This window comes from Gobius niger (assembly GCF_951799975.1).
Source record: "Gobius niger genome assembly, chromosome: 24".
In the NCBI taxonomy this organism is placed as follows: domain Eukaryota; kingdom Metazoa; phylum Chordata; class Actinopteri; order Gobiiformes; family Gobiidae; genus Gobius; species Gobius niger.
In genome coordinates, this window is record NC_136875.1 from 11,852,047 (window position 1) to 11,877,543 (window position 25,497).

Consider the following 25,497-nt stretch of genomic DNA (forward strand, 5'->3'; position numbering starts at 1 on the left):
AATGAATAAAGAAATGGAGCATCCCTGAGTAACAGAAAGCTGTTTATGTGTCATTATTAGCGGCTGTATTTCCACAGGACTGCAGCTCGAGTCACTTCTGCTCAGAGAAAGCGTCTGCGCTGGCCATTATGAAATAAACAAAGCTCTTCCCGAGGGCAGACTCTGCCTCTCGGACAGACATTTCGGTTCACGGTCAGGTCCTGGTCTTGTGATGTGCGCTTCAAAGCCTCATGATTGTTGCTGCGCGTCAGCTGTTTCCCCGTTACCGCGGCGACGGGTCACGTGACTCGACGCGCACGCACAGCGGAGTCAGCCGATCTCAGGTCGGGTCCGGCCGCCGCGGGCAAAGCCAAACGCCGCCGCACAGGGATTCCCCCCAAAGACACGGACGAGGAACGCGCCACTGCCGGGGATTTCGACATGTTTGACACGGAGCATGAAACTGACATTGGTTCCAGTTCCCGTCTGTGTGGAGAGTTTTTCAGAGGGTTTTAGAGCCACAAGGTTTATCAAGTTCCTGGCGGATGATCATCACTTACTGCGTGTTAAAAACTAAATACTTCAGTGGAGGAGACGACTGTTTAGAAAGGTCTGAGAGTTTGTCTTGAAGCTGAACATCCAAACCATAGAAATACATAAATAGAATTTTTATGTAGATTCGGGATTTTTGACAAAGGGCCTCATTTCCAAGTTATCCAGAGTGTTGTATTTCAGTTCTTATATTTGAAGAGTTTCGTGGCGCTAGGCTAGTGCAAGGCTAGTGCATTTCTATGGTATCAGCTAGCCTGCATTAAAAACAGTCTGACCCGCTCCACAGAGCACCTGAGGCAAATCACTTATAACACCAGACTGACCATATAAATGTCTGTGTCCATAGAATCATTTTTGGAATATAACTGACCTGCATCACATGAATGATCGCATTTTGAGGGACTATTTTCTAGCAGATCACTCCGCCGCTGCGTAGCTTATACAACCACAAATCTGAGGCTGCTCAAATATAAGGTTTTGTGTAACTAGATTTGGAAGAGCTTAGTTGCTTCTAACTTCACCCCCTTGTTTGGAGCTATAGGAATATGCTGGGAGAGGCTAAATGCTAACAACGTCTTTGGTCTCTTCGCGTGACTTAGCGCACGTGTTAAGACCAGACAGGTACACATCAACTCGTCTAAGCTCATGTAAAACATATCTCAGTGTGGAAAAAACGGTGGCCTGTTCCTTTAAAGCTTAAGTGACGCCACTTAAGAACATGTTGAAACTGAAAGTGAATGTTTGTTGGAGGCTCTTGGTGCCAATTTTGCTTTTTGATTGGATGAGACACAAACAGATATTTATGAAATTTACAATGTACAAAACACTACAGACCCTTACTTTAAAAACAAAATAGCTTTTCATCAAAAGTACAAAATTTCATGTCAAAACTAATCAATTACTAAAATACTATTTCAATATTTGAAGTTGTTTCAGACACTATTTTATACAGGGATTTACACAGTGTTGCATTCACGTTCATCTGTCCAGTCACCAAATAAAAGCATCAGAAAAATAAATCTACATTGATTGAAATGATTTTTTTGGTCAACATTTGGGGGGTTCATATCGTCCGCTGTTTAGCCCAAGTGAAGTTTGTTCCAAAATGCTTTAATGCCGACTGTAAATGAACAAAGAAACCATGAGGGTTCGTGCCAGGAAAATATGTGGTTGCACCACAGTCTGTTGGCCGATATTATGCAATGATTGTTCTTCTGAAGTATGAATAACGCAACACGTATGAAGTCCTATTACTAATAGTTTCACATTGCCGGGAGAGGAACACATTCTTCGTATTTCGTAAACTTTGCTCAACTTATCGAAACTATTATCTCATTAAATAAAATAAAGCATCACCAAGAATAAATACGAGCTTACTCAAAAAAATAAAATTGAACCTCAGCAGCATTTAGCATAAAATAGTTTCTTTAACAAATGTTTTAAAGGGATATTTCAGGATTTTTGACATAGGGCCTCATTTCCTTGTTGATTTCTGGAGAATTTTTTTTTTTTTTTGTAATTAATGCAGTTGTTATATTTGAAGAATTTTGTGGCGCTAGGCTAATGCTAGACTAGCGCATTTCTATGGTATCAGCTAGCCTGCATTAAAAACTGTATCACTTATACCAAACTAACCATATAAATGTCTGTGTATAGAATCATTTTTGGAATATAACTGACCTTGCATCACATGATCTCATTTTGAGGGACTATATTCTAGCAGATCACTCCACCGCTGCGTAGCTTGTACAACCACGAATCAATACAAGTTCTTTTAAATGCAAAATGGTTCAAATTACTCTCTCGACACAAACATTTATATGGTTAGTCTGGTGTTATCAGTGATTTAACTCAGGTGCTCTGTGGAGCGGGTCACACTGTTTTTAATGCAGGCTAGCTGATACCATAGAAATGCGCTAGCCTTGCACTAGCCTAGCGCCACGAAACTCTTCAAATATAAGAAAATACAAAAAATACAAAAAAATCTCCAGAAATCAGCAACACTCTGGATAACTAGGAAATGAGGCCCTATGTCAAAAACCCTGAAATATCCCTTTAACTCCAGATAATGAGGCGTTAATGCCACAGAAGGCCCAGGTCGATAATTGAGATTTAACTGCATGAACTCATTAAATTCAATCCATTAATTAATTTCCCAATCAGCCGCCTCACGGTGCAGGGCAGGGCGACAGGGGAGTGTGGGGAACAAGTGCGGTGTTATCTGGAGAGGAGCAAAAGGTTCTTAATAGTCCTCACGGGCTGTTTAGTGTCGAGTGCTCCTTATGTGTGACCGAGCAGCTGACAGAGTGAAGGGGAGAGAACAGCTGACAAAACAAACACTCAGAGGCGTGTTCCAGCGGCCCGCATCTGGACTGGACTACAGTACGTTTATGTTAACGCGCTAACAAACAGGGAATCACAGATCGAGGCCAGACATGGGAGCACAACGGTTTAAAGACAGAGAACTACTGGATCGGGGGGATATTTTCTGACGGGACAGAAAAACAGGAAGAAAAAAAAAGTCTGAACCACTGCTGATTTTAACATTATACTTGGTTAAAGTTCTTAAGTCGATTTAACCCATCAGTCCCGTTAAAGTTGTTGATGGAAAAGCGTTTTTTACCGAAGAGTTAATGTTTAGAAAAACTCTGCTAAACCACAGACTGTGTTGCTATGGCAATTGTCAAATCCTCTGTAACCAACGGAGGAACCGCACGACAACTTCCTGTGACGAAGCGGTGGAGAACTGATATCTGCACAACAACATTCAGCAAATAGTGTAGTCTTAAAGATGCTACACTCTGCACAGCTTTAAGAAATACTTTTGGATACTCGAGCTTTGGCATTTCATATTATTTAACAAAGAAAAAGCCACTTTTTACAAACACATATAATATTTTGTTTAAGACATATTCGGTCTTTGGATCCATAGGATATCTCGATCAAAGACTAAATGTATGTTACTCAAGTATTTGTAACAGTTCCTACATAACAATATTTAAAGGCACACTGTATTAGGGCTGCAACTAACGATTATTTTGGTAATCGATTACTCTACCGATTATTTTTACGATTAATCGATTGGCTGTGAATGGTATATGAAAATTGTATTTTTTCATTGTTTTTAATCACATAAAGCTAAAGTGGCATCATTTGAGGACGTGTTGATGGATTAAACTTAAAGTGAGTGTTTTTGGAGGCTCTTTCAGCTGATTCTGCTTTATGATTGGATGAGAAACAGACAGACATTTATGACATTTTCAATGTACAAAACACTAAAGACCCTAACTTGGAAAAACAAAGATTTAAAAAAAAAAAAATGTTAATGTAATTTTTGCTCTTTTTAAGTCTCTGTTTACTAGAAAACGATTAATCGATTAGTAAAATAGTTGACAACTATTTCAATAATCGATTAGTTGTCGATTAATCGATTAGTTGTTTCAGCCCTACACTGTAACATTTTGCATTAAACTGTTGGTGCCTTTTTTTTACAAAACATGCTCCTAATGAGCAACTCGACACAGAAAATGCTACTTTTGTAGTGAGTGATCAAAGAATGGATTTGGATGAGGACCTAACCTGTTTATGTCTCATATGTGGCTGCCTTTAGTCGACATCTAAGCACTAAGGCCATAACACGCATTGCACGTGCAATAACACCGGACAACACCAGCCACTGCACCGATGTTTCACAGCATCACCCTCCAGTCGAAGATACAGGTCACTCAGAGACAACAGAGAACGTCTCAAAAACAGTCTAATCCCCACAGCCATCAACACACTTAACACTCACACTGTGACATCTGTATTTCTGTCATCACTTGTCATAAAGATATATTTGTAATGTGTATGTATGTGTGTGCCCTGGTGCTTTCCTGTCTGTGCTACTGTGAAAACTAATTTCCCCTTAGTGACAATAAGTTAAACAAACAAACTAACATCTCTATGGAGACGAGCTGGTAACGGTACTGTCAGGTCTGAGGAGAGCGGAACCACAGCAAACACACGTTTTTCTACAATGAAAATAAAAGCTTGTAGTATATTTCATCTATTGGATGAAATGTCACGCCGTGTGGCTTTAAAGTAGGGCTGATCGATATTGGAATAACTTGCGATGTGTGATACGGCAATGCAATATCGCGATAACAATATATTGCGATATTTCACTAAACTATTTCAGCACGACATGTTCCATTCTAATTATACACATCATAAGTAACTAGTTTTTTAGCAAATTGTGTGAAAACATTACATCAGCGCCACAGCAAGACTAAAACTGAACTAAGTGAATGTTTAACTCCGGGGTGTCGAACTCATTTGGTTTGAAGGGCTGAAATGCGGCTGAAAATACAATTGAGAACTTTTTTTCCCAATAATTGAATAATAATGAGCGGTGATTTTAAAATAGTGCTGATTTGAGCAAAAGCCTGACCCGCAAAAAAAAAAAAAACTGTAATTTAAGTGGCCCCCTAGTGGCTGGAATGAGCACAATGGTTATTTCCTTAAAGCAGTACTAAGTAACTCTTCCCCCTAGAGGCCGGTGTAGTAGCAAGTTACGATTTTTTAACTTATTAATTGTCTTGGGAGAGTAAATACTACGCTGACAGGAAAGGCGAAGGGAGAGAGGGTTACTGTGCATCCAATTATACAATGGAAATATTTTTTTTTTCACTCAAACTTGGCTGTAAATACTGTTTAAAGTGACGTTAGCCCGCAGTTAGCTTTGCCCGTTAGCATGTTAGCTTCTTCTTCATGATTCCATTAGTGTGTATTGCTTTCTCCGCACCGGTGGCAGTCAAGTTGCAAACATGGTTTTCTGGCCAGAGACACCAGGGGGAGATGAAAGACCCTCCAATCATCCCATAAACACTTGTATTACCCCCACAGGGACTACGGAAAGGATTTATTAAGGTAAACACGTTAAATAGAACTGCTTTAAAGCTGAACAATGTCCACAGTCTGTGTTTATTTACATACTTCGGGATTTGTGCTCAACAAGTCAGATTAAATCATCTCTTGGGCCGGATTTGGCCCACGCACCGCCAGCTTGACGTGTCTGGTTTAACTAAAACTGTACTTTTACACAGTTACAGTTCAATGCATTGTTTTCATAAAAATGTGTCGCTCTCAGTCAGATGAAGACTTTAGTGATGCTGCGATATATTGTGGCTTCTTGCGATATGGATATTGCATCTCCTAATATCACGATACGATATTTGTTGTGATATATTGTGCAGCGCTACTTTAAAGTGTGATAAAGCTATAAAGTAAATGTAATAGCCAAATTTAAAAGGAGTGAAGATAAAATACTTCCAGCATTATGTCTGTTTTCAGCCTGGATTTGAACATTGTCAGAGTTGAGGCCTGTCTCACAGCTTCGGGAACTTTATTCAAGAATTTAGCAGCGCAAAACTGAAAGCAGCCTCGTCGTGTTTAGTCCCGAGACTTCTCCTACTGGTCCCAGAGCTAAACTTCGGTGCAGATATCTGAGCACTGGACTAATATGGCCGTATTTCCTGGTTCTAGTCAGGACTCAAACAAAACAGCACTTCCAATAAAGAAATAAAGCTCCATAAAATCAGCGTAGTCTCTTATCTTTGTGAAACCAACACCATCCAAACACCTTGTTGCTGGTTCTCACTTGTGCGTTACTCTGATTTTGCCGATGTTTATTCGGTGTGCAGTGGCTGAGGCGTGACAGAGCAGGTCGGTCGGTGGGAGCGGCTCTGATTCACACAAACAGCGTCCTCCAAATCCAGCTCCCGCTCTTACGTAACCACCACAAACAAACACAGCACGGGTTTAATAACAGCTACAGTTCTCCTGAGACAACACAGCGGCGGGAGGAAAACAGAACAGACGTGCTGGACTTTATATCATCCAACAAAAACAAAACAGCATGTATTCATAATCTGTTTGCTTTTGATAAACAATGATTTTTACAAGGACTGCACTGGGAATAAACCAGGTCTGAGCCTCAGATAAAGAACCTCTGATAAATATCGACCGCTTGCAGAACTGGATCATGCCACAAAAAGCAGTTCACGAGACGCTCTGACCCAGACGTCTAGACTTCACAGTTTCTCCGAGTCGATAGAGACGATCTTTGCGTGGTTCCTTACCTCTCGTTCCTGTCGCCATGTCGGCCACTTTCTGAAAGGCGTCTAAAAAGGCTCCCGTCACCAAGATGGTCGTCCTGCAACAGAAAAAACAACAACTATTTGAGATGGAGCGTGAGATCAGCCTCCTTCACGTTGAGAGGAGCAGCTGAGGTGGCTCGGGCTTCTGTTTCGGAGCCTCCTGGTCGCCTCAGTTGGAGAACAGCAGGAGGAGGTGTGCGTGGAGAGGGAAGTCTGGGCATCTCGGCTCAGACCGCTGCCCCCGCGACCCAACCCCGGATAAAGTGAAAGAAAACGGATGGATCAAGTCTATTGATAAATTATATCAAGTGATAAGCATGATTATGAAAGATGAATTGAAATATTTTTTAAGTGGTGTACTTAAATGAGGGCTGCACGAGTGAAGCTACAGCCAAACAATGATGAAAAACGTCTCATAATTAGGGATGCACCGATACCGATACCAGTATTGGGAATCGGGCCGATACCACACACTTGTACTCATCTAAATCAGCTCTCTAAATCAGAGTCTGAGCTGGATTTAACCAGAGCTAAATGTTGTTAGTGCTGCAGCGTCTGCAGTGTTTACAACATACAGGCTAACGTTGCTAACTCGCGGCTAGCAGTTTTGGCCATTCTGACGCCGTTTTAAGCCCAGGGGTTTATTCATCTGAAAAACTAACCCAGCGACTAAAAAGTCCTCAGAAAATCCAAAATAAAGACATACAGCATGTTTATATTGAGCGAAAATAAGCTGCAGCAGAACAGTGAAAACGCTGTAGCTACTCGCTAAGTTACTACAAACACACGAGAGAGACCATTTAAATAACCATCTCAATACTATTGTTTAATAAAAATACATAAATGAATAAAGCACAGGCATTGGGGAGCTTTTGGACGTGGGCTTTTCTGTCTGTGTAATAAAGTGCAATAAAAATGAAAAATTATATTGAATGAAAATAAAATAAATAAATAAATGGCATCAATTCTAATATAACTGCTCTTAAATGTGTCGCCTACTTTACTTAAGGAAAAGTACATGAGTAAATGAACTAATTACAAACCAATCTGTTGTGAAAAAAGTAAGAATGTTGAAGAAAATGCCTTGTACTCGTATCGGTGTTCGGTATCGGCGAGTACTTAAATCAAAGTACTCGTATCGGTTTTTGACAAGTGGTATCGGTGCATCCCTGCTCATAATTGCTCCAACAATCACAAAACGTAATCCGGAACTACAAAGCTCTGCACACAAAGTTAACAAGAGCTTTTTTCCCAATCAACTTTTCAAAATCGGTAGATAAAAAGGTACAGATCTTCTTAAGCTTTGGTTTAGTGGAATTGGATATTTTGTTTATGGTATTTGGAAGATTAACATTAGTCTCTTCGATGACAGCTCGTAGCGCCATATTGTTTACAGCAGTGAACCCCCCAAGGCGCAATGCATTATGGTATTGCGCAAGTAGCGAATACAGCAAGATGCAAATCTCAAAGAAGCATTTCAAGTTGTCAGAAAAACATTCTTAGTTTTAATAATTCTCTGGTCTCCTCGTGCTCGCTCTTTCTTTCTCCTCGTGCTCGCTCTTTCTTTCTCCTTCCTGTGCTCTGACTCATGCTGACCACAGGCCAAAAGAACGAATGCTCAGAGAGACGTATCGTAGACATAAGGGATATTAAGCAGCAGAAAAACCTTCTTTGAATCACAAGCTGCAAAACGCTGCAAAAATCTGCCTCATATTTACGTCAAGAAACTGGCTGTAAGATGCTACAATTAGATGCGGCGAATACAAATGTTATTCTCCTGCAGTGACTTTTGATTGGCCATTGGGCTGATTGGGGATGACTATCATTCAAGCGGCGGCGGTGCAAGTCAAAGAAAAAAAAGATCTGCCTTTTGCCGCAGTAGCATCAATATCAATGTCATAAAGGTGAATTGTGCAGCCCTAACCTAAATTAAGTGCAACCAACCGAAAATAATAGGAGTAGAGCTGGGCAAAAAAATCGATCTGATTTAAAAGTGGAGTTGGTAAGTCAAATCGATTCATAATTTAAGGGAAATCATTTTTTTTCAGCTGAACTCCCGACTCGTTTCTTGCACGCCCGTATCTGACGCACATCCGCCCACAGCAGCACAGGACGGAGACCCTGTGTGCAAGTTGTGCAAAAAAGGAGTACCATAGTTACACAAGCCTATAGATACAGACGGCATCTCATCATAGAAGGGGGCGTGGCCTCGCCGAGGGGGAAAATAGAATCTTTAGGGAAACACAATTTTTCACTCTTTTTAGCCATTTTCTGGTGGAATATGAACTTATTTATCACATAAATAAAGTCAAATGTAAATCGGGCCCATATGGATATTTTCTAACAGCAGATTGTTCAGTAGAAGTGAAAAAACGGCAGTTGTAGCTAGCACTAGCTAACCGTTTGCATTAGCCCGATTCTAACATGTAGCATTATGTTAGCATTCTCCGTTTTTTATGTATTTATGGGCTGTTGAACCACTTTGCTCCTCTCCATGTCTTTGCATCTTCATTTAGTAGAAACTATATTCATAATTCACCGTTTGTTACAGTAGTTTTTGAATAATTAGAGAAAATGTACATCTTTTTCAAAATTGTTTTCCCCCTTAACTGTTTTCAAAAATGACCATATATGGGCGATTCCAGAGATGCCGTCTGTATCTATAATACCATCTCAATGTAAAACATGTTGGGGGCAAACACAGAGACGTCCTCGATGCTAATGTTAGCGTTAGCCTCAAACACACGCTCCAGCCCACTCTGAGCCACAATAACCCCAACCCTCGTCAGTGTAAGAAATGGCTCTCTACATTTCTGGAATAGAATAACACTTAAAGGCACTGTTTTATTGCCCTTTTGCTTTTATAGAAATGTGGCATGTATTACTGTTTAATGAACTCTACAATAGGGCTGAAACATATATTGTTATCTTATCGATATTGAGATATGAACATTCAAGATATTAATATCGAATAAGCAACGATATATCGCTATCATATTGATATCAAGATATGAACATTAAAAACATTAAAATCGAACAAAGCAAGATATAAATGATATAGATTTCCATCAATAAAACAGCACTAACCTGTAGTTATATCGTATCGATATCGAGATATCTGTCATGAATATCGAGATATGAAATTTTGTCCATATCGTTCAGCCCAACTCTACAAGTTACATGAGTGATCAGAGCTCCTAAAACCCTTGAAAGCTAAATAGCTATAAATGCACTTTGAATAACTATACAGATTAAGAACAATAAATACATTTGTTGTTGAACTCATGTTTCTATTTACTTATAGAATAATTTAGGTGCATTTGTTTTTGGTTCGATTAAAATGTGATTTATTGCAATTCATTCATTACAGACCTGTAAAAAGAAAACAGTAGTTTGTCCAAAGTTTATAAACCAAACGCCATTTAACATTTATTAAAGTGTTAAGTCTGAAAAATGCATTAAAGTGCTGTTGCTGGAAAACAAAGGAATGCAGGATAAAAAGGCCTCCAAACACAAGTATTGAAAGTATTGCAATACTTGATAAAGTACTTGGTATTGCACCAAAAATTGTGTCCCAGCCCTAGTTTGCAGCTCTGCATAACACCTCGTGAAAGCCCAATCCTGCCTGATCTAAAGCCCGAGCATGGAATGAGCCTTTCAGTGCCTGGAAGGGAGACCGTGAGGAACCAGGTGATTGTGTAAGTGAGAGGTCGGAGAGTCGCGTGGAGCTTCTGTCAGTCTCACCATCGACAAATGCAGAGCGGATTCAAAATGCCCCTTGTGACTTGTTGTCCCTTCCCTTAACACGCCCAAATCCATTAAAACTGAAATATGACCTGCTAAAACTAAAACAAGAATCACATGGACATCAGAACATGTTTGCAGAGATCCAAACAGAGGAGACAAGACATTGTATTGTTTGAAGAGGGGATCTTTTACCTAAATAATTCCAGCTTTTGCAATTTGTCAAATGAATTTCCATTCACCTACGATTAATCTTCGAGACCCAATTTAGGGACTGATGTTGGACAATCCCATACCTTGTGTCCATGGGCAAAATAACCTACTGACCTTGCCATAATGTAATTCATTTAGCCTTAGCTTATCTTTGCTTTAATCTTTGCCTTTGTAGTTTTCATTTTGACACAGTTTGAGGAAGAAGCAAATTTGCCTGGGGTTTGTTTTAATTCAAGTTACTACGCCAAATACGATATAATACATTTACCCTAAAGAGAACAAGCATTACTCCCATTAGGGAAAGTCTAGGTGGTCCCCTCGCGAGCGATGAGGTCACGTGAAGATGGCCGTCACCTGACCGGCTCCTTAATTTGAGCTTCTGAAACACAACACGCGCATAAACTGCACAAAAGCCCCATTGAACGAGGTAAAGGGCGTCTCCGGTTACGCGCCGACTCAGCCGGGCCCTTCGCGATAAAAGCCTCGCGGATAAAAAAGCCTTTGATGCAACGGTTCGACGCGGAAAAAGATCCGGTTACATTATTGTGAAATTGTATCGGATAAAGCAAAGTACAATGTAATTGGCTTGTTGCACGGTGTGGCTATGCTAGTTCCTCTGACCTGAAGGTGTGAGCGCCAGGACTTCCTGTCTGTTTTCTTTTCCTGGAATAAAAATCATATTTTCTACAGATTATGTTGTGGGCGGTGAGTTCCCGGTAGATGATCATTTACTGTGTTCAAATCATGATGTAACGAGTTCAGATCGGAGACACCTGTGATCATGAAGGATTGATAGTTTGTCTTGAAGCTAAAGGCTAACATGCTATGAAAAATATATATATAAAGGCACTATTTCAAGTTGTGTAATGCATTAACCCCTTAACTCCCACCTGAACCGAGCACATTTTCTCGACGAAAACAATGATGGAAATGTGGCAAAAATGTCACAAAAATGTCACAAGAAATTGACCAAAAAATGACCAAAAAATGACAAAAATATGACAAAAAAATGACCAAAAAATTACAAAAATGTGACAAAATGTGACAAAAATGTGACAAAAAAATTACCAAAAAATTACAAAAATGTGATAAAAAATTGACAAAAAAAAGAAAAAAAAATGTGATGACGTGAGGAAAATATATCCTCTCGGTTCAGGCGGGAGTTAAGAGGTTAAATTAGCCTTTAGCTTCAAGACAAACTCACTGATCCTTACAAACATAAACGTCTCCTCTATGGAAATATTTCTACCAGGAACTCACTGGTCTAAGCTAATCTTAATGGAAATGAATACGGACAGGAAGTACTAGCGCCCACAGCTTCAGCTCAGAGGAACTAGCATAGCCACACTGTGCAACAAGCCGATAACGAAAACAAGTGCATGTACTAGAAATGTGACCAGAGATGACGGTGTTCGCAATGTAAACGATTCCGTATTTGGAGAATTACTTTTGGTTGTTTTAGTGCTTCAATCTTTCGCATTTTTGAATTCCATAAACTGTTAGCTTTGGGTTTTCTGTCTTTGAGTGAAATGGAGTCTCGTATACCGTTTTTCGGCACGTTTGATTCTTCCTTTTGCCAGTGGAGGGACCGAACTTTGACGTGTACAACAACATATCCCAGAGAAATAAAAGCCACTGAGATTATGTCATGTTATGTGTGAAATATCGCTGCTGAAGAGCCAAAAGCTGTAACATAATGTACTATTACAAGTCATTCTACTTTGTTGCCACCACTGCCACTGATCAAAGTTGCAAGACCAGGCGACGGAAATCTAATCAAAGTGTAGTCTGTGAGGCTATGTGGAGATTTTCATTAGCCAACACGCTCACCACAGCGATACAAAAGCCACATGTGAATATGAAAGACCGCAGTTCCATTTGGTAGAAGTCATTGCTCCATATTTGACCAACTCACTACCTAATGTAATGATTCTTTCTCAACTAGTGATCTCAAAGCGAGTGGCCAACCAGAAACGGCTGCTCCTCCTCCATGTGTAGGGCTGGGTACCATTGTGTTTTCAATATCGGTACTTTAGCGATCCTCGTTTACAAAACCGATACCAAAATATTTGCCATCTAGAACCAGAAAACAAAAAAATAATGTTAATTTATTCCATAATTTCTTTTAACTTTCTTTAAAGGGGCTGGATGCAAGTTGGCCTTTTTATACTCACTACTGCCACCTCAGTTCATACGTGTAACTGCAGCTTCTATATTACATGCATCTCACGGGCCTGGAAACGAGTTAGAAACTAGAGTTGCCGCTAGTCACAATAATGTCTCGGAGACGTCCCCTGGCAATAAGACGAGTCTCCAGGTAGTCTCAGTGAAAACCAACAGGCTTGATTTGAACTGAGTCTCCACATGGTCTCGGAGAGGTCTATGCAGTCTGTGGCAACGTTGTGAACATCATTTGTTGTCCTCAACCTGTGAGACATTTCTGTGACGTCCCTGCAATGTCGGACACCAAAGAGAAACAAGTCTTCATGCAGTCTCTGAAATCGAACCTGTAGTTTTTATCAAGACTTCCTGGAGACTTGCCTTATCTCCAGGGGATGCATCAGAAACATCTCCGTGACCAGCGCCAACTCGAGTCTCCAACTATAGTCTCCAGGCCGGTGAGACAGTCCCTTTAAGTCACTTTTTAACTCTTATTACTTCATGCTGCTGCTGTGATGATTTTTTTCCGTTTCCTTCGCATTTCACGTGCTAAAGGCTCAGGCTTTGGCCGACATAAAAACATTAGCGCTGTGTGATGATGTCATCAGGCCGCGCGGCTCTGTTGGACAGGTGTGAGGGCTGGCCAGCAGGGGGCAGGCATCTCTCTCAATAGAGGATTAGTTCAGACACGTGAGAGCATGTTTATTTGTATTTGTGTTGTGCATTTTTAAATAAATAAAAAAAAAGAATAAAATAGCGTTGTTGTTTTTTAAAGGGGCTAGACGCAAGTTAGCCATTTTATACTCACTACTGCCACCTCAGGTCATACGTGTAACTGCAGCTTCTATATTAAGCTTGTGCATGACGACACTTCGGACCCGAATTAACACCTTTCTGAGTGCAGGATTTTAGAGGCAGTTGTGGTGAACAGGTCTGAGCTCATTCTACACATTAGGACATGGCTGGATCATGTAGAGGGAAGAAAATACTTAATTTTAACATTTTTAAACTCTGTATAATCCCTTTAAGCCAACAAATAATCTTTTCAATAACCGTGATTTCAATTATTATTACTAAAATAATCGTGATTATTATTATTATTTCTATAATCGAGCAGGCCTAGTACGACACCATCTTCAATAAAACAGCACGACTGTCTCAATAAATGAAAAGCTCCTGTTGTCTGAGGTTAAAAATCGGTCTGGTAAACATGGGCAAGATGGAAAGGTTTAAGAAAGAGTACATCTTCTTGACAGCTCCTGTGATGTTTATTTAGGATGTAAAGGTTCCAGATGAGACTTGGACATGGAGTGATAGTACACATATGGGTAAAGGGCTTCTGAAGTTCGAGCTGCTGCGGCTAAAAGAAGAGAAACCAAAGCAGCGATTTACGGAAGGAGGAACGTGAATGGAGTTGGCGTGAGAGTATTGTTCATATTGAGATTGCTGTTGCCTTGAGTTCAGGGCTGTATACCGCAGCGGTTCAGCGCAGATTAGATAAGTGGATTAAACTGTGTGTGTGAGTTACATTTAATAGGCCAGGGCTGACCGCTGCAGAGAGATACTTATCACGGTGCACTGCTCCGCTGGGAAAAGCACTTATTATGCTGGAGCGTAGTGAGGCATGACCGGCAAAATGAGAGAAGTCGACCAAAGCACTTCACAAGGGACAGTTTTAGCATATTTCATTTTGTAATATTCGCAGACAGTCCATCAAACCAAGGCATGAGGCGCAAAGTGGATGTTCAAAAGCAAAATCGAGCAATAAATTGTGCTCAATGTCAGCCAAACATGCAGTTGAATGTGTTTCGGACCATCTTCTTTGTATTTCGAAGGTGAAAATAGTCCAGCAGCAATGTCATTACTTTCCAAGAAACTTCAAGCCATTTTGAATCGAATTAAAGTCTTTTTCATGACAATTAAGGCCTTGATTTTGGCACAGTTCATTCAGTGATTTGAAAAGCCTCACGCAAACCTTGCTTAACCCCCATTGCTCATCCAGTCAGATGAATGTGGACCGAGCATCCAGCAGAACAAAACTACATCGAGCAGTTTCTGATGGTAAAATGGCTTTCTTCTTCCTTCACTGGTGTAGCTTCTGTTTTTGAACCGATAAAATTACAAGGGATTCGGTATCGGTGTCGGGATTGGATCGGATTTAATCACTGGATCAAGTGACTGTTGTGAATAGATGGGAGCAGCGTCTACGTCACATCTGTGGACGCACAAGGTGACAGCGTCGGAACGAATGAGGAAAGATCGTCTGAGAACCTTTAATCTACATATAAGATAAGGTTATCTTAAAGGGATATTTCAGGATTTTAGACATAGAGCTTCATATCCTAGTTATGCAGATTGATGTTGATTGCTGGAGATATATATTTTAAACTCATGCAGTCCTTATATTTGAAGAGTTTAGTGGTGCTAGGCTAGTGCTAGGCTAGTGCATGTCTATGGTAACTTGTAGCTTGCATTAAAAAACTCTTCAAAATCATGGGGTCGTCCTCCAAATGTTGCCATATCTGATTTGTAGAAAGCTCCTTTGTGAATTCCACGTGTATTGATGCGGCCGCAGGTAAACAAACTACAGTAGATCCGGTAACCGAGCAGATCACTCCGCCGCTGCGTTCTTTTAAATGCAAAATGGTTGTATTTCAGAAATTATTCAGTCAACACAGACATGGATAGTCTGGTGTTATAAGTGATTTGCCTCAGGTGCACTGTGCTTGGGTTTAATGCAGGCTACTAGTTACCATAGACATGCACTGGCCTAGCACCACTAAACTCTTCAAATATAAGAACTGCGTGAATTACAAAAAAAAATATCTCCAGAAATCAACACCACTCTGGATAACTAGGAAATGAGGTCCTATGTTAAAAATCCTGAAATATCCCTTTAACTGTGATCATGACTTGTCAGTGACATTTGCTTGTGAAACCTTTTCGCTGGTTGCTTTATAACGTCACTACAGCTTCAGGTTTTAATCTGTCCTTTTTATATTATCATCAAAATTAAAATCATACAGCCTATGATGTGGTTTTGTAGCTTATAAGCAAATGGTACATGGTTCATTCAGCTAACGTACTAGCTGCTAATGCTAACGTTAACGTGCATTTTAAAACCGAGAGAATCTACAATTAGGCCTGAGGCTGAGCATGTTTGATAAGTTTGAATACTTTCCAATTATCGCTAAGCTACTACCGTTAACAGCAGCAGCTTAAACTCTCACTGAGGACGCTCTGTAGCCGCTAAAAACGTAATAATGGCAAAGAAAACATCCTTGTTACAGTGTCAGTTAGCCTTTAGCTCTCTCAGGTACATGCATGTGGTTATGCTTAATAATCAGCCATGTGCTCCTAGTGCTTATGACTTTTAGATTTCCAAATCAGAGACCTGGAAAGGCCTTTAGAAGCAAAATGTAAAATTACTTTTAGCCTCAACATTACCAACATCATCTTAAAAGGCATCGGCCTGGAACAGACTGTCAAGTTAGTGTAAATACTGTAAAATGCAATAGGTCCACAAGTGATATTACATAAAATATATCATATAGGAATATAATGATACAAAAAGACTGTATTGGATCAGTATCAGCCGGCACAAAGTGTTAAACATTGGATTGATGAGAAGCTCCAAAAAACAGAGCAGGATATTCCTAAAAGTGACATACGATCAGTCTAAAATAAAGCTCCCTACATTCCCTGGCTCTAAACCAATCACCAAAGGATTGTATTTTCTCTGAACAGACATCTTTGTTTGAGCCCTGTGACCTCTGACCTCTTACCTGAGCTGTGACTGCAGTTTGGTTCCTTTGGATACGAAGTCCTCCCAGGTCGGATAACTGGCCTGAAGCACACAGAAGAGAGAGGGAACATTAATGTCGAGATTTGATGAAGACTTTTCAGACGTGAGGCTGGGAAACACTTCAAACATCAGGATTATTTAGTTATTGAAGGTATCGTGCTGTACATTTTAAATCAAGTATGACCATAAATCGACAAAAAAAAAGGTGAAAACAGAGGAGAAAGAAAAGTAAAAAAGAAAAGCAATGTATGCACTTAACTAAAACACAGTAACAGGATGGAAACAGCACAGCTACCAGGTACAATAAGGAGTATTTTGCACTTCTGTTGATGAAAAAATACTACCAATGTCTCCTATTAAATGACAGTCTTACCACTGGACTAGGGTCGATCATGTTACCATGAAATAAATCTATCTGGTTTCCATGTATTTTCCCATAATTGCATTTTAATTAAATTTGTAGGTGCCACGCTGCAACTTGCAATAATAAAACACAATATAATGTCTCAACATTAGGGATGCACATTCTGCTCAATTTCATTAATCAATTAATTGGTTACTTCATCAAACAACTGTTGAGCATCGTCTTAGCTTTGCTGTACAGGACAATTTATATCAACAAGATTGTAAACTTTGTTGAAAAGTTGAATTATAGCCTAAACTAAAATACAAATAATAGCTTTGTAAACTTCAACATAGGGCTCCAACATAGGGCTGGGCGATATGGCCAAAAAATAAAATCTACATTTCTTTATTCAGTTTGGACAATTGCGATTGTAATCAATGTTATTTGAAATGAGCTTTAAAAAGTCTCCAGATCTTTAGAAAACAGCTCAGAGTCCAGCTCATAATGTAGCTACAATTAAGCCCATTAAGAAAACATAACCCTTTACTTATAATTTCTGTTTTAGATATTCCTCATCTGCTCTAAAAAGTAAAACCTCTTAATAAGCCATTTTCCAAATCGTCTGTTTTTAAAAGCATGAATTAATTGAATTGATTCGATTTATCGCCCAGCCCTGCTTCAACAGACGCCACATTTAATGCTTACATGTTCACCTAAAATACAACAAAGCGATTAATTAACATTTAATCATTAACTGATTAATCATGAACATCCCTCATCACAACATACAAAATAAATATATGTATTTATCATGGATCTTTCACAATAATGTCATCTTTCATGGAATAGAAAGGTTCAGTCTGCACAGTCTGGCAGCTCCGTTTGGATTCTGGAGGCCGAGTCAGGAATGTGACAGACTCGCACCAAATAACTCACACACACCGCTGCGCTATGAAAAGCAACCTTTATCTCGGGATTACTACAGTTAGAATATAGTTATTGCTGATTGGAGTTTCCTGTAGGGTTCAGAGGTTTCTCCCCCCCCCCCCATCAACCCAATACAGTTTCTAGTTTACTTTAATGAATGTAAGCCTGTGTGATCACTGTAGCAGACGCAGTGCTAAGCAAAGTTTCGGCTCCCAGACCAGTGGTCCTGAGCGGGTGATGAGCAGACAGGGAAGTGTGAAGTCTAATCCTGCTCTAATCCCACTCAGATAATCCAGACTACGCTCCACTGACCCGACCGCCCGCCCCACGCAGACCCTTCATCTTTCATTTCATTCATTACGCTCCGAAAATAAACAAAAAAACTAAATGAAATGGCAATTATAACGGAAACACTGAAAATGTGCGGGTTTAATAACACAATCCTGAAATGCCCGTGATTCTTGAGCGATTTAACGACTGTGTTATGGCCTTCCAGTTCAAACAGCGGAGTTTGTGGGCCACGACTTTGTGTTTGAGCAGCTCTGCTTTCAGACCAGGAGCGCCCCGCCTCCAGCTAATGGTTTACGCTGTTTAACTTTGCTATCTCGCACAAACAGGAGGCTTTTTATGAAGTCAAACAAACGCGCAGACTTTCAATGGCTGTTACGCAACTCCCGGACCTGAGAAACTTTCACTGATGTCCGGACAAAGCCGTGCATTAGGCCGACAATTCAAATAGTATAACAAAACTGATGATCAAATTACTCCACATATGTTCGATCCCGAGCTCCACCTGTTTGAGGAAACCTGTGTTCTCTGGCAGAGTTTCCAAGCCACGCTAATTTCAAGCAGCACGAATCCACTTTGGCAAATTCCTGAAGAAAAGTGCAATATTTCCCTCGTGTTACCTGGTTAAGTCCAGACAAACGCTGTCCTCGTCTGTCCCAAAGTTCTCTCATTGTTTTTGCCATATCCAAAAAAGTACTGGTGACTCCAAAGGTTTACAATCCCACATCCAGCCACTGCTCCGAACAGTGTACATTTTGACAACATATTTTATTTTAGTTTTAGTCTTAGTCTTTTGTCTAAAATATAATTTAATTTTAGTCAAGATTTAGTCAAAAAAAACTTTTCAATTTTAGTCTAGTTTTAGTCGACTAAAATTGCATGTCAATTTAGTCGACTTATATTTATAATATTCATCATAATCATATTTAATTGTGGTCCCCAACTTCATGGAGCTGCTTCCACATGAATAAAGCTCAGACGTGTTCATTTGGCAGTGAATATACATGATCTGAGGCTCTTTCAGACGGTCAATAGAAGTTTGGATGATTTTAGTCTCTCCTTTTCATTTCTATTTAGTCTTTTTTTAGTCGACTAAAATATCTGGACATTTTAGTCATAGTTTTAGCCTCATGAGAAAGTTTTAATTTAGTTTTAGTCGGCAAAAAAATCACTTGACTAAAATGAAGACTAAATATTTTATTAGACGAAATTAACACTGGCTCCGAAGTCATTTCATGCTTAAACACGTGCACTGTGGCCACAGGGCCTGACTCATGGAATCAGGACTCAAGACTTTGCTTTTTCATCACGCACTAGGTTTTCATTAAGTCACTCAGACACATTTGGCTTCTTAAAAAACGACACGGTCACACTGAGTCTGTGACAGCGGACTGGACTCAACAGTTCCCAGCCTGGTCTACGGCCCATGTCACGCCTGGCTCTCGCTTTGTCAACAAGTGCAGCTCCATACAGTATAAACCAGTCAATTAAAAGCGATCGTCGAGCTAAACCAATATTGCGTTTTGATTAAAATGTTATTGCTTGTCCAGACAAATTTGGGATTTCTTTCATTTATCTTGAAAAATCACTGAGCAGATCCTCATCCCTGATTTCCATTCTAAAAAAGCACAATGGAGCAGCATGAATTTTCACAATCGCTATAATAATCGCTTCTGTATGGTTCCAAACAGAAACATTCCGACCCACTCCCGGTCACGTGTCGGGGTAGGGCTGCAACTAACGATTATTTTGGTAATCGATTAATCTACCGATTATTTTTACGATGAATTGATCACTTGGTTGTGAAAGGTGCATGGAAATTGTATTCTTCAATTTTTTTTTATCACAGAGCTAAAGTGGCGCCGCTTGAGGACATGTTGATGGAGCAAACTTAAAGTAAACGTTTGTAGGAGGCTCGTTGTGCGAATTCTGCTTTCTGATTGGATGAGACAAAGTCAGATATTTATGAACTTTACAATGTACAAAACACTGCAGATCCCAACTTTAAAAACAAAGTAGGCTTTCATCCAAAATACATAATTGTCATGTCTTTATTGCTCAATTCTAGTCTGTGTTTACTAGAAAACGATTAATAAATTACTGAAATAGTTGACAACTATTTTAGTAATCGATTAGTTGTCGATTAATCGATTAATTGTTTCAGCCCTATGTCGGGGTCCAACATAAAAAAATCTCATGTATTATTAGCATTGGCTTTTCGAAAAAGTGAACTATTAAGAGTTTAACATTACGGCGCCGGCTAATCAGCTTTATATGAAATCATAAAAGTCATATCATATTCATCCTCCAGGCCTGTGTGAGGCGTTGTGACACTAACACAGAAAATAAGATGTAGAGGCGCAAGTGCAGTAAACTTTAGTGGAATGTAAACAGTGAAAATGAAACTGATTGAAGGATTTAGGATCTACAGAAGAGACGAGGAGGAGAGTTTATTCTTCAGATGTAACGGGACTAAAGCAAAAAAACCTGTCAGTGACTTTTCCTGTCAGTCCAAAAACACAGACTGACTCGTGTTTTTCTACTTGTCACCTGTGGCTTGTGGACGGCAGTGGAGCAAAGAGGAACGGAGTCAAACCATCACAGATCCATGAGGAAAACTCATAAGGCCAGTAGATTATGGATCACAGACTCTGGAGCTGTGACGTCATCGTTTTAGTAAGAGTTGCGGAGACGTCGTAACAACGGAGCCACGTAAACGGCGTTTTGAGATCTTTCCACTCTGGAACCTAGTCTGGAAAATGTTTGTTTACAGACCCCCAAAACGCCGGGCTCGTATGGACGATACACTGGATTGATAAAATATCTTTGCGTTTGGCTTGACTTCATTTTTTGGTCATATCGCCCAGCCCTAGGTCCAACTGCTTAAAATTATTGGGCTGCGTTTCGGCTGCTCTGTCTGAATTATGGATCATTATTGGCTCTTACTGACTGAAAACGATGGAGCACTGCATAATGTCATCAAAAGTATCTAAATCGAATGCATCGGTATCGCATCGTCCCGCAAAATATCGCGATATATCATGAAATCGATATATTTTCACCCCTTGTTGAATTTTCATTTTTTAAGATACCAGGCTGCAAGATTATCACCATGCATTTGAAATTGCGATTTGAGTCATCGCTGACGGAAAATAAAGGGGAAGTGGAACGTTCAGTCTCCACGGGATTTTGTTTAAAACTCTACAAACTAGGGCTGCTCGATTATTGAAAAAATAATAATCACGATTATTTTTGTCATAATTTAAATCACGATTATTTGTTGCCTTTAAAAAAATCCATCAAAAAAATGACAAAAAAACATAAAAAAAATGACAAAAATCCATCAAAAAAATGACAAAAATCCATCAAAAAATTGACGAAAATCCATCAAAAAATTGACGAAAATCCATCCAAAAATGACAAAAAAATGACAAAAATCCAGCTAAAAAAAACGTGAAAAAAATTTTTTGAAAAAAAAAAGAAAACAAATTTGAAAAAAAATATTATAATCGATTTTTTGCGATTATGCTAATTTTGAAATCGTTTATTGTTGTAATCGAAATCGTAATCGAATTTCGATTAATTGCACAGCCCTACTTCAAACAAGTCCTGAAACGTGATTCTTGTAGTTTAGCATTTTCAAATTTCTCTCAAACATTTATGCACCGCAAACTGAATCTTGATTATATTAAATCATTTGCAAATCTAAGGGACTGGGTGCAAAAATCGACGGGAAAAACACAACCACGTACTGTACTTCTCCACAATCCTGCGGCCCAACAAAAATAACCAACTCATTTAAATGTTTGCAATAATCCGGAGCTCGTCTTTCGGCCAACAATTAAGAAACGCTCAATCGCACAGTGCCTCAGATTAGCTCCCGATCCGTCTATTGTTCAGCGGATTAGCGGATAATGAACAAGTGTGGCAGGATTTGCGGCGGCTTACGAGGAAAACGCCATTATTCCACCGCTTCTTTTCGACGTACGCTTCTGTGCATGCCTGCCTTTGCCCGGATCTTTACACGCCTGTAAACTTTTATGGACTCGAAACTGGCCCGAGCAAGAGGAAGTCGGAAAGGAATGTCAGTGTATGTTAAATTAATTGATAGGTGTTGTAAAAATGTTAATAAAAGTATGAGGTTTTAGGGTTGCATACAAAGATTTAAGTAGGAATTAGAAGTCTAGCTGCTTTATTTGGGGATTGAACCAACAAAGACAGGAGGGCAGGGATTTGTTTTTTTAGCAGTACCATGGAACACACAATAGTCTAATGTAATTTTATATGAATTATAGATGTACTTTTTTGGCAAACCATACTGTCCAGGCGTTTAGAAAGTCAAATCGATGCTGCTCAATTCCACACTGCGGAACTTTGCTGGTTATAAAATCCTCAGCCACAAGAGTAACTAAACTATTGCAAAACTTTAACAGGCAAAACATGGACATCATGCTCAGCTAGACAACAAGGCTTTTTTGTAGCAAGTTATCAAAATAAAACAACATAATGACTTTAAACCTCACGTTTTGGCGGCTGGTGATGTCAAGATTAAGCGTTTCTTTAATGAGCGCGTCCATGAAAGCTCACGATTGGTTGATTGTAAGAAATTAAGACAAACCGCTGAGCCACAAACTTTCACACTCGGTGAAAGCTGAAGAAACGGCCTCCAAAACACGCGAGTCAGGGCTGAACGATATTGAAGTAACTTGCGATATACGGCTGTGCAATATTGCGATATTATTGCGATAAATCACTAAACCATTTCAACACGATACGTTCCATTCTACTTACAGAAATTGTAAGTAATACATGTTCATCAAATTGCCATTTTTAGGTAAGTGTGAAAGAAAGAGGCATCATACCAGTGGAAGGGCTGCACAACTTTGACAAAAAACCTAATCTGACAGATTTTTCGATTGAATTAGCATTTTTTTTTTCATGTCAGAAAAAGATCCAGTTTTAATTGTTCTCTAATAAAAGTGCCGCCCTCAAGCTCTCCCTATTCAGCTACAGAAAAGCGTTCTCCACATCACAAGCTGCAGCTTTTGATTAATTGCACAGCCCTAATATGCTTTGTGAAACTCTTATAATTTAGATACATTTCAATAATCCATCTAGGGCTGAAACGACTAATCGATTAATCAACGACTAATCGATTATTGAAATAGTCGACAACTATTTTAGTAATCGATTAATCGTTTTCTGGTTCACACAGACTCAAATAGAGCAAAAATGACATGAAAATGTAGTATTATTGATGAAAACCTACTTTGTTTTTCATAGTAAGGGTCTGTAGTGTTTTGTATATTGTAAATTTCCTAAATATCCGTCTGTCTCGTCCAATCAGAAGCAGAATTAGCGCCAAGAGCCTCCAACAAACATTTGCTTTAAGTTTCCTCCATCAACATGTCCTCAAGCGGCGCCACTTTAGCTTTATGTGATAATTTTCTTTTTAAAAATCCAATTTTCCTACACCATTCACAGCCAAGCGATTAATCGATTAATCGTAAAAATATTCGATAGATTAATCGATGGCAAAATAATCGTTAGTTGCAGCCCTAAATCCATCCATCCATTTTCTTCCACCCGTTGCCGGGTCGTGGGGGAAGCTGATGGAGTTGCCCAAATCACATTGCACCAGCGACTTATGGCTCCTCCTGCAGGTGGTGGGTCCACAGAAGGACGGCCTCACGATTCTAACCGGGGGGATTCTAAAGGGGCTTCTGAACCGCTCTTTGTCTGACCCGTCACCTAGGACCTGTTTGACCCTACCAGGGGCCCCCGACAACAGAGCTCCAGGATCATTAAGGTGCTCAAACCCCTCTACCACGTTATGGTGGCGGTTCCAGAAGGGGATTTCAATAATCATTTTTATTTTTTTTATTTATTGGTTTATTTGGTCGGGACAGCGCATGTTAATGAACATCCATCCGTCGTCCCCCATGTGCACTCTCAAACACTCTCTCATTCATCCTGGTCTATTGTACATGTTTTTAGTGGTGGGGGAAACCAGAGTACCCAGGGGAAACCTACGCAGACACGGGGAGAACATGCAAACACAGAAAGGCCCCGTCCAGGTGGGAATCGAACCCACTGGGAAGCTGGGAAGCACAAGCTCTAACCGCTGCGCAAACGGACCGCCCAAAAATCCCCATAGTTTTCCTCACAGTGACTCCAAAGTTTGGAACCGTGATGTCCCTATGGAGAGCAACATCTCCATGGAGACGAGCTTGAGACGAGCTGGAGATGTCTCACTCCCAACAACTGTTTTTTGAGCCATTTTCACTCAAAAGTATGTGATTGTCATTTGTTCCTGAAATGTCCCGCAGTCTTGGCTTCCTGTGTCTCCTGTTGAATGCAGTCCTGTCTCGTTGTTTCCCCTCTTTGAGCGGCGGCGGTCATGTGTGGAGCGCCGTCTGCAGATGACCCACATGTGACTTTGAGCCTGCTCCTTTATCTTTGCATACATTTGTGTTTAAATCTCCGGCCGCAGATCACACACCAGCCCAGTACAGACGATGACTGCGGGGGCGAGGAAGGAGAAGTCAAAATGCATACTCGCGTCGCGCTGAATAAAAACAGCATTGTGAGTAAAAAAAAAGTGGTTAACGGGCGCGTGAGGATGGAGGGGAAATGTACCAGCCGTGTGGATGATGATGCGGCAAATGTGCAAGAAAAAAAAGACACTAAATCCTCAAATATCCATCCGTCGTCCCCCATTTTATCACGCCTTGAGCTGTCCGTGGGACTCAGAGGCACTGTTCTGAAATGGTTTGATTCATATTTAAAAGATAGAAGTTTTTCAGTTAATGTTGGCTCATGCTTCTCATCTGTGTCACCTATTCACTGTGGAGTGCCTCAAGGGTCCATTTTAGGCCCTTTGTTATTCTCTCTGTATCTTCTACCCCTTGGTCTGATTTTAGAGAGACACAAAGTAAAAATGTGCTATATAAATAAATTTGATTTTGATTTGATTTGAAATATCCAGTCATCGAGCAGCAATATTAACACATTACGAGGGGGAAAACAGAAGTCGTCTGAAATGTGGTACTTTTCCAAGAAACTGGAAAAATAGCCAGTCAATGGTGCGAATTGTAATTAAATTAGCGCTGACCAAAGAATTAAAGTAATTGGGTTTTTATGTTGTTTTGGACTTTCATATCTGACATTTTCCTGCCCATTATAAGACCATAAAAAGCCATTTCATTTAAATCCTTAGCTTCCATTTCAAGTCCTGATTAAACGTCTTAAATTTGATTACGAGAGCGGAAAAAGAAGCCTCTCACCTCATCCAGTCGATGATGGATAATCTCTGGATGACTGAGCGCCTGGACAAACTCATG

At 40.0% G+C, this 25,497-nt stretch overlaps 1 protein-coding gene across 1 annotated transcript in view; it reads right to left on the minus strand.

The window, feature by feature from the left end:
• Positions 1–25,497, minus strand: part of LOC306982456 (protein MTSS 1-like) — a gene marked incomplete at its 3' end in the record, with an annotated part of 85,976 nt that overhangs the window by 44,209 nt on the left and 16,270 nt on the right. Inside the window, exons 2-3 of the mRNA XM_079582391.1 lie at positions 16,574–16,635; positions 6,654–6,727 (exon numbers count right to left, since the gene is read on the minus strand). Of these exons, the coding sequence (XP_079438517.1) occupies positions 6,654–6,727; positions 16,574–16,635 (136 nt within the window). The remainder of the gene's footprint in view (positions 1–6,653; positions 6,728–16,573; positions 16,636–25,497) is intronic.